This window comes from Chenopodium album, chromosome 19, assembly GCF_948465745.1.
Source record: "Chenopodium album chromosome 19, dcCheAlbu1.1, whole genome shotgun sequence".
NCBI classification, from domain to species: domain Eukaryota; kingdom Viridiplantae; phylum Streptophyta; class Magnoliopsida; order Caryophyllales; family Amaranthaceae; genus Chenopodium; species Chenopodium album.
In genome coordinates, this window is record NC_137852.1 from 12,779,667 (window position 1) to 12,790,514 (window position 10,848).

Genomic DNA, 10,848 nt, shown 5'->3' on the forward strand with positions numbered 1-10,848 from the left:
CACTTCAATAAATGTTTATTTAAATTTTATAAAATGTTCAATTTCAAATTTAAAGATATTCATCCAAATTTTTTTTTATTGTTTTTGAAGATCTTCAAATGTTAATAATATACAAGTATCATTTACTTTCAAACATTGACATTTATATATTTCATATATTATAAATATATAATGAACCATTTATCCTAATATATAAGTACATGTTCATTTTAAGAGGCTAATTATGTTCATTTTCATTAAACAATTTGTACATTTTGGAGTAACTGTTTGTTGCCTCATCATTGTCGCTGCCACAACAACAAAAATCAGCATTATTACAACCTTTGGTCAAATCTCCCTCCCAAGTCCCAACAAAAATTAGGCAATTTTGGATCAAACAATCTTTAGGATTCTTGTGTTATTTGCTTGTTATTTGTAAAGTTAGGCATAGTATTCAACCTTCATTAATTATGTAGTGCACAATATTTACACAGCAACCTACTAGACAATAAACTAAGATATCTAAACATACACTATCAATTTTTATACGAGTAAGATTTAAATTTATGCATAACTTAAACTCTATCAAATACTCTTTATCCTGCATAGTATTATTTTTGCTTCAATAAGGCTTGTAGTTTGCTTGTTAAACTGATTGAATACAAGTTAGGATAATCAATTTGTGATCAAATATATCGGTACCATGAATTGATCTCTAACACTGTCTTTCTTCTTGAAAATTTGCAGAGATAACGAGATAAGAATTCAAATTCTATGATATACATTTAAGCTCTGCCCCGAATTTCGAGCAAAGATACAGGTTGAGCGAAGTTGATAAAGGCGCATTCGAACTCGGTAACTTCTCTGCTTTCTTTGTGCGGTGGATAATAGCCTAATTGTGGCTGGTGGCAACGTGAAAGTTGTTAGGTGCGTGAGGTGGTGCTGCAGGAGCAATAGGGTGTAGGGGGCAGCAATGAAGCAGAGTTGAGAATTGAGATACGGCGTCGTTTAAAGGGGGTGCAGGGATTATTGCCTACATTAGAGTGTAGTGAAAAATTTGTAAAGATCGATTGGTATACTCTATAAATTTTTAGCCCATTAATATACTTTGGTCATTTCAGAATTTAAAATGAGAAAATCCCATTAATATTTTTTTGTTCATTTCAGAATTTAAAATGAAAAAAAAAAAGTCAAATGAACAAAAAAACCATCTTTTGGTACACTTGACTTATCTTTGTAGTTTGTATGCATCCGGATGTGCATAAAAGGTTTTGATGAGGGGAAGGTTGATTCATGCAAGTCGGTCATACTTGTATATGATTATATGAGCTGCATAATCATCAATTTATTAACATTGTAAAATCATGGCAATTGGTCCAATGAAATCCAGTTAGCCCAAGCCCAACTTACTGCAAAATACTACGGAGAAGGGATTGGAATATTGGATGATGTTATAGTTAGCCCAACTTACTTTGTGACAATAAGGTCCTGTTTGATTCACCTTAATTTTGCTGAACTGAAATTATTTTTACTGAACTGAACTTTTTTTACTGAACTGAACTTAATTTTACTGAACTGAAATTATTTTTACTGAAATTAAATTATTTTTACTGAACTGAAATTATTTTTACTGATTTTCTATTATAATTCTTCTTTAAGAAAACTGAATTTTACTGAACTGAACTTATTTTTACTGAATTGAACTTATTTTTACTGAACTGAAATTATTTTAATTTAATATTATTTTTTTAAGGTGAAAAGAACAGGGCCTAAGTTACTGGTTCAAACCCGTGCTATGCACGATTTTACAATAGTATTTCATTAATCGTTTACTAGAAACTGTACAAAACGAAATTATTATAACTACAAAAAAATAAAAATAAAAAACATAAATAAAAAAAAGTACAATAAACATTGTGAACTTATGGTATAATTAATGTACGTAAGATGAAAGGAGATAACAAAAAAAATTAAATAATCATACTTTTTGATAATATCATAAGTAGTATTTTATATTATTATGTAGCATTTGTTATTCTTTAGCACTATATTTTATAATTTAATTTAAATCATTATTGTTTGACATCATTCCTTAATAAATATAATGCTAAAACTTCTCCCTAAGATACAACAACAAACTTCTTTCAATGACAAATAACAAAAAAATAAATAAATTAAAAACATATTTTTTGGCAGGAAAATTTTGTATAAGGTGGTGACACGTGTACTTAGGGGATAACTACGGGGATTACTTTAGTATAAAAGTATAGAAGTATAGATAAGTTTGTCTCTTAATTTACTAGGTATTAAAAATAAAAAATTATTATTACCTTTGGTAATAAGAAATCTATCTAACAAATTTTCATATGACTACCGCGTATGTTTTATTGTTTTAAAATATGTATATTTATGCTTAAAGAATACATTTATATAAGCATTAGCATGTCTACATATTTAACATTGAACAATTTATTAGAAATGGAGGGATATAATTCATTATACATTATTTGTTTCAATTACTTGCAACACACATTCTTGACAAATAATCCAAGAAAGATTATTATAGAAGGTACATAAATAATTAGTAGATAGTTAATTACAATGTACAAGTATGTTTTAAAAAGGGCATAGCATAACAAAATAAATTATCTAGAAAGTTAAGTAACAATGCTTGTATGAACAATCCGATCTATGATGCAGTAGAAGTCGAAAGCCGACAGCAAGAAGCTAAGATACCAATGGTTCTAGTGTTACGTTGGACATGAACTTTTGGAAGTGTGTAGTCAGATTTTTGGATCTCAATTGAATTGAATTGACTACTCTACTTGTGTAGCATTTTATTTCTTCTGTTGTCAAGAATCAAATCCATTTTGGCCTGTTTTGTCGATCTGTCGATTATCTACTTAGGTAGAATACAACTATCATATTACTCTTTATAGGTATCATATCTTTAGATTCGTTTAAGATTTTGCATAAGTTGTTCAGAATTAAAATATGATTGTTCAAGAAATATTGTATTTAAAATCGGCAAATATTGGAGTAATAATGTTTATATGTAAATATACGGGAAAGAAGTGTGTTAATATTGACATTTTTAGTATTGATAAATTCACTAAAAATGCTACACCATATCATTAATCATATACTTCCTCCATTTTCTTTTAGATGCAACACACACTTTTTCACGGTATTTAAGAAATGTTGGGTTCACATGATATAATACACTTTAAAATGGGATGAGTGGTTGTTAGGAGTGTAATTTAGTGGGCCATGTGCTTTAGATAAGGGAAATAGTATAATTTTTCCCTAAAGTAACTTTCCTTTTATAGTGTGTTGCAAGTATTGCGATATTTCCTTTTTAGGGAAGTGTTGCAAGTAAAAGAAAACGGAGGAAGTACATATTTAACCAAAATTTTGAGTTACCCTAAACTTTTCGATAAAATAAACATATAAATGGAAAAAAATTGAGCACAAAATGAGCTAACCAAAATAAATACTTTGTATGTACTAGCTCCTTATTTCATATTATTGCAAAATTCACAAATAAAATTAAAATAGATGTTTCATATCATTTACTAACAAATGTTTTCTTTTCCTTATAAGTTGTCATATCTCTCTCTTCATCACATGCATCTCTATCTTTCTCTCTTCATTTTACACTTAGAAACCATCAAAAGTCGCAAAAATTTAATTAGAGATAGAGGTAGTAATAATTTTGAGACTAAGCTAACTATTACAAAAGCGGATGTCTCTCCAACAAGCTGTACTTTCCAGCGATATAAGCGGAAAATGTTCCACAGTGCAAGATCAACTCGACGATCGTAGTTTTTATGAAGGAAAATTTTATTTGATTCAATATCTTATGTACTCCGTATTTGTTAACATCAAATCTCTATTGTAGATGTTGTATGACTTTTAATATATGAAATATTTTTTCTATTAAAAAAAATAAAAAATAAAAAATAAAAAAAAAACTATTAGAAATCCAAGGTTGCTTAAAATATCAGTAACAACTTTATTAATGTGATTTTTAATTTAATCAAACAACTTTGAGTTTAATTGGGGCATGGTGAGGCTAATAATGGGTATAATAATTAAGAAACATGATTTGTCACCCTTTACAATAATCTTATAATTTTCACAAAATATATTTGACTTTTTTTATTTTTTATTTTATTTTTTTATTTTGATGTTATAACACCTTATACATCTACACGGTTGCAATTTAATTACAAAGTACAAAAAGTATTTATTAAACTTTAAACACAATCTAACATTTAAGGTGTTTTTTCTATGAAAGTCCAACCGATATATATGGTAATATGAACATATATAATATGATCATAATGAAAAAGGATTTGTTGTCTCCTTGCATGCACAACAAAAGCGATATGGTAGATGCTTTAAGAAAGTAGATTTTCATAATTTCTCATTAATTTTACCGACACGACGGACAAAAACTTTGTGTTATGTATCATTATTAGTTCACTAAGCTAAGATGAATTCGATTATTGTTTCAAAGTAAAGTTTTCCTTCTTTGAATATCACACGTGAAATCACTTTTAAAGCTTGACCTTGATTATTGTTTTGGAGTTGTTATATTCTCTTGTATACTTCGTATCACTTATAAAGTATAAAACATATTTGTGGGCCTCAACCATCAGCTTAACATTTTGGTTGACTTGGTACAAGTATCCATCTCCTCCTTTAAGCCTAACGAGTTCTCGTGTAAAGGGGCGTGTGATAAGGTATAAAATATATTCCTGAGTATCAACTATTAAACAAGCAATCACCATCACTTATATCAAAAAATGAAAATAATACTTTTTTTTTTTTTTTTTTTTTTTTATAATCGTAAATAATACTTTATAGATGATGATAAATAACTTTATTATATGAATGTGGAATCAGTTTTTTTATAACATAAAGTCATTATACTAATTGAGCAACAACAAGTCAAAAACAGATTGTGCTTGTTGACATCACATACCTTTCATAAAGACACTAAAAAGACTATTAACTAAGATTAGTTGCCAAATTGTTTACTTAATTAATTTAACTTTTAGTAAAAAAATTCTTCAATGGATTAACAACTAGGCTGCTCAAAATTTTGTTTTGTAGGCGATTTCTTTTTCTGTTTCAAACCTATTAATATTATTGTAGAATTTAGAACAATATAAAGTGAACGGTCCAAATGGGTCACTAAATTCTGCGGCTAGTAGTATTACACTATCACTTCTTCATTCGTATATACATTAATGGACAAAAGACATGCATTGTTAATTTATTATTCCTATACTAGTAAACATATATCGACACAAATATTAGCATCAATATGACAATTTATATATACATGTTTTCAAATCATTTTTATGACGTTTCAATGACTTGTATACATAACATGCTAAAACATGCCCGTCAAAAGAAAAGAAAGTTCATTAGAATAAGAAACATGTTATTCGAAGTTTGGACATTGTCATATCTATCAAGATGAGAAGATATAGCAAGTAATAGACTGGCTACATTGTATTGTAACATAAGTGGAATTGTGGAAAAGATTAATGCGTAGAACAAAACAATCATGCATAAAGTTACGTGGCTTGCTTACTAACAATGTGTTAGGTGTTAGGTATGTGCGTCTCAAAATTTGGCGAGAGTAAGTCTATACAAATGTTGAATATAATACATATTACAGAATGATGTAGTTTAATAACGAACATAAGAAATTTATTTAGTACTCCTAAAAATTTATAGAATAAACCTCAAGATAGTCCCAAAATAGAAAATGTAGCCCATATAACTATTGCCCCTAGCTAGACTCCGAGTCCACATAACCATTGCCCCTAGACTCCGAATCCCCGACGGGCCGACTCATTGATAGGTAATGAAACCCCATATTGGTTGGTCGTAGAGGACTTGAGGCATGACATAGTCAAAATTAATTTTTATTGGAACGTGTTTTGATATTTAAAGCTAAGTGCTTTTAAGGATGTGTGTTCTCTTTACCGAACTTATATCATCAAACTTAATTTGTTAGACCTGAGTACATCTGGTTAATCGATTTTCATGTTATATGTGCACCTAATTATGTTGAAATTATAAATAGAGAGATGAGAGATATAGGGGAAAGAAGAGCTTTTTGTCTATTCAATCCTTTGAAAAACATACTACATGTAACCATATGATTAGTGCATGCAAAACTAAACTAAAATTAAGGAACTTGCTCCCATGATTGTTAGATCATGCGTGCTAATATTATTTCACTAAACCCAAGCCACTACTCTTAAGACTCCACACACTAACACAAACTAATCACTTAATAGAGCACATTCCTATACGTTAGGAGTTAACTTCCCACTAACAATTTGAAGCAAATATTCGAAGAGATTGGACTTGATTAGTCCTAAGTAACCGCGGTTATACCTAATTTGTTTTAAAACTTACTATTTTAATTTATATAAGGTGAACAGAATACACCCTTAACATTATTTTATTTGTTCACAGTCGTAACATGTATGTTCCCCTCACAAGGAAACTTCCTATATATTCTATTTATATGACGTTTCAGTACTTAAGTCAGTTATGATGATGTTAAAAACTTAGAACATGCCGCGTTAAAGAAAGAAAAAAAGAACATGTTATAGCCAGGAGTCATAGTAAGCTGGAATAGATCAATGATAACGTCGATAAGACTATTATATCGACAGAAATTTCTTAGTCCACTGTTTGACAGCAGGAGAATTTTCTCGTCTATGTTTATTCTAAAAGAACGAATAGTTTGTACTTTTTCACAATTGCTGAAGTCTAAACGCAACACCAAGTCAGGAGACATAAATCGTTGACATTAAGCTTCCATTTTGTCTTTATCATATCATGTATGTATCGTCCTTCCACCTTTGTGGACCTCAGCTAGTTTAATCGGTAAAGTATTAATATTGAACGGTCATGAATTATACATGATCATGATTTCATAATCAATACTTGTATTATATACGAGTATACAAAACATTGTACTACTATCTTTTATGGTTCTCTACACCGATACATATTTCAATTCCACCGTCTAAAACTAAATACTCCATAAAAATGTTTCAGAAGAAAGGGACGTATATATAAATCGATCGATTAGTTACTTGATAATAATCATGAAAAGATCCAAGAGAGAAATTAAATAAAAAATATATTAATACTACAGATGATAAAATTAGGTTACCAAATAAGAGATAAGTTTGATACAAGAATTAGTATACTAGTTATAGTAGCTAACAAGTGCTATCATTGAAAGGATAGCATTACCGTCATTTTTCCTCTTTATTTTTTTTTTTCCAATTTCAAAGTCTCTCTTCTTCTAATAAAACTATGACTTAATGAAACAACTATTTTTTTCCCATTTAATTTCTTTCCTAAGTAAGAATTTTAGGCTTATTTTGTTGAAAAAAAAATGTCTAACATCAAATATCATATCAAATTTTCTTCTAAGTCCAAAGAGGCTCCCAAATTGAGCTTAAAGTGTTGTTATCATCATAGAAATTCAAGAAACTGTTATTATTAGGGCTTGTCTCGTACGGGTCTTGTGGTGGCGATGACGAGGACGTGGTGTTATGCATGACAACATCTTGAGATTGCGTCATTTCCATGCAAATAAAGGCTAGTAAATTAGCTTGTTGGCATTGCATGTTCACAACTTCTGCCTTAGCTTTTGCTAATTCTGCTTGTAACTCACTAACTTGTTTTTGAAGCTGGCATATTGCTCCGGCACATCCGTACACCGGATCACGAAGCCGAGCATTCGCCTCGTAAACCATACTGCTTACTGCATCGGCTCGTTGATACTCTGGAAGATCCTGATGATGAATAATTCACACATAAAAATAACATATGTTAGTCAAATGTCATATGATGTATAATATATGATCCTAAGTATATGAATGCATTTATAACATATCATACAAAATTAAAAAGTACCCTATCTTTCTGAATAGTGTTTCATCTAACTATTATAGAGACAATAATATATGGTACAGTCAAAATTCCTTCCCCACCTAGAAAAAAAAGGTCAATTGAAGCCCAGTTTTTTGTCCCTCAAGTTGGTGAATATTTGTAACTTAGTTATTATTAGTTAGAATTACCTTGAAATTATACATGAATGAAATTATTGCAAAAGTTAAAATATATGTGAAATAATAAGACACTAATAATAAAATGAACATCAAATCATTTTCTCCTTTCTCGTCTAATTAGACAAGTTCCAAACCTCATTTATTAAAAGACAAAATACTCGTTAATCAACAAAAATTCAATGCCATGCATTTTTTTAAGTCCTACTTTATTTTCAGTTTTCAAAATTATGATAGTACTTTTAAGATAAAAAATTGATTATATCTATATAATGCTTAAATAATGTATGGATAACGTACGTAATCTAATTTTATTACGAAGTACATATAAATATAAAATCATATTATTAAAGATACGAATATCAAATATAAGTATATATATTATGCAATTGGATCACTACATATAGATCTTTTATTTTATTTTTTTATTAAAAAAAAAATTATTACAACCGTGTGACTTTAGTAGTATAAAAAAATTATGTGTTCATACATAATAAAAAGGTCTAAAACTCTAAATATGAAATGCAACAATTTAGGGTGCTACAAATTAATGTGAAAATGCAAGTGTATGTACATATAAGGACAATGTACTTTTAATCTTTTATGGATTGTGGTTGTAAATGCTTGGACAATATGCATGGTTATTTGACCCACATAATTTATAATAGTGTTACATTTATATATTTTCATTTTTTTTTTAAGTATATAGTTTATCCTAATTAAAGTGATAGGACGAGTTGACCATTTTGCATGATGAAATTAACACTTGATACCGTTTAGTGGGTTATGTGTTCCCTTGTCATTGGTCCCAAATCCTCCTCGTTTAATGTGAAAAAATATTATTTTATTTGTAATCAATTATTTCTTTGAGATTGACATATAATTGATCAAAGAAATAAAAAATTTTATGTTAACCAATAGAATTTTAACCCGCTTTATCATTAATCATGCTTTTTTATGCATGTTTTGATTGGTAAAGTATGTAATTTTGACTTTGTGATTTTACTTTAAAAAAGAAAAGTGAATTTCATAATCACAATTTCATGTATAAATATGACTTTATAAATATGATCATATGATTTTATTAGTCAAGGATTACCAACCTAGGACCTTGTATTATACCAAATGGTACTTTACTTTTTGATTTAATAACGTGTAGTAGCTATCGAAATTTGAAAGTATGCTACAAATTTTATCTAAAATAGTTAATATCTAGCTCTCTAGCTTATGGGTTCAGGTTCATAGCTAATACTTGATCAATAAATAAATTAATTATTTCTTTTGTCCAAAAATCAGTACTTTGCTTTTGTTTAGTTAAGCTTTTTTTTCTACTTCTTGGTAAAATTGTAAAGGATTTATTAATTTCCTATTATCCTATCCTAAAATAATCGATATTGTCATCATTTTCATTTATCCAAGATTGATAGCCAATTAGACATGGAATGAATTTTCGATCATATAACTTGCTGGCCTCATTATTGACGAATACAAAGTGCAAAATTTCTAAGTAGTTGATAATTTATCGACCAATAATGTATTTATTTTTTATGGCAAACAATACATAATATACCAGCAAAATTATACTCCGTAGATTTCATTGAGTTTGTCTCATTCCTTTTACAGTAGATATTATTCCTTTATCAATCCATATGTCGAGAAAAATGAAATGCATGCTTTAGAGTGAACCAACACTTAAAAAAGCGAAGGAAGGGTATGATACAATTTTAGAAGACAAAAGGGGTGTTTAGTTACAAACATTAACAACTAACATGTGTTTTTGAAGATTGAACATGTAAAAGTTGTGGTTCTCCTTTACAATTTTCTTTGTAGAACCTTCTGTCAATCGCAGGGACTTGACTTACATGCCCTAATGACTATGCTAACGTATTCTCCACCATTGTCGAGTAGACCATATATAATAATTGACTTTGTATTAATTTCAAGATACGAGTTTGACTCTTACCATTTTTTAATGTATCTAATTGTTATTTTATAAAATTAAAATAAAGACATTTTGCTACAATATATACGAAGTAATAACAATAATAATAATTTGCGGTATAATTTATTGATTATTGTTAAAATAGAGGGATTAAATAAAAACAATATAAATGAAAATGAAATTTGCTGAAGCCATATAGCATCACTTTATGAATAACGATTAATTTAAGGATATAGAATATATACCTGGAGCAACTTGATGATATTGCTAGCACCAAAAACCTTATGAGCAATAGTAAATTTGAGGGGATCAGTAGGAGGAAAGTAAGGAGCCAACACACATTTGTCAGCACACCGACGTCTAAGAATCTTACAAGCCGCACACGGGCTCATTACAACCGGTGGGCTACCAGAACTTGTCTGGTAACCATGTCCGGAAGAAGGAGGAGAGTTTGGAGACCGGGGGGAGCACGGCGATGCACCCCCTCCTACGGGTGATGACATTACAATATCGCTAGTGTTACCTTCCATTATAATTTTTAGAGAGAGAAAATGAAGAGACGACGAAGAAGTTGTGTTGGTTTACTAGTGTGAATTGTGTAGTTAGAATATTTTGGTTAGCAAAGTACATGAAGTGATGTACATATATATAGTCCATTATGTGTGAAGAAAATATAAGGAATAGTCCGCGAAGAAAGTTCTTGGGTCAGGATTACGTAAGCTAAGTCTTGGATGACGTCATCTAGTAATTAATTTGCCCAATTTTTTGGGTTTACGTGGCCTTTGGGTGGTGATATTTTTCCAAGTAGAG

The 10,848-nt window shown here is 29.4% G+C and overlaps 1 protein-coding gene across 1 annotated transcript; it reads right to left on the bottom strand.

Annotated features, from left to right (window-relative positions):
• Window positions 1–7,192: 7,192 nt before the first annotated feature.
• Window positions 7,193–10,568, bottom strand: LOC145594969 (LOB domain-containing protein 1-like). Its single transcript, XM_081651321.1, has 2 exons — window positions 10,284–10,568; window positions 7,193–7,823 (listed from the first exon to the last, which is right to left on the bottom strand). Exons 1-2 carry the CDS (start codon window positions 10,566–10,568, stop codon window positions 7,455–7,457), a joined length of 654 nt encoding a protein of 217 aa, XP_081507447.1. The 3' UTR covers window positions 7,193–7,454.
• Window positions 10,569–10,848: the final 280 nt, after the last annotated feature.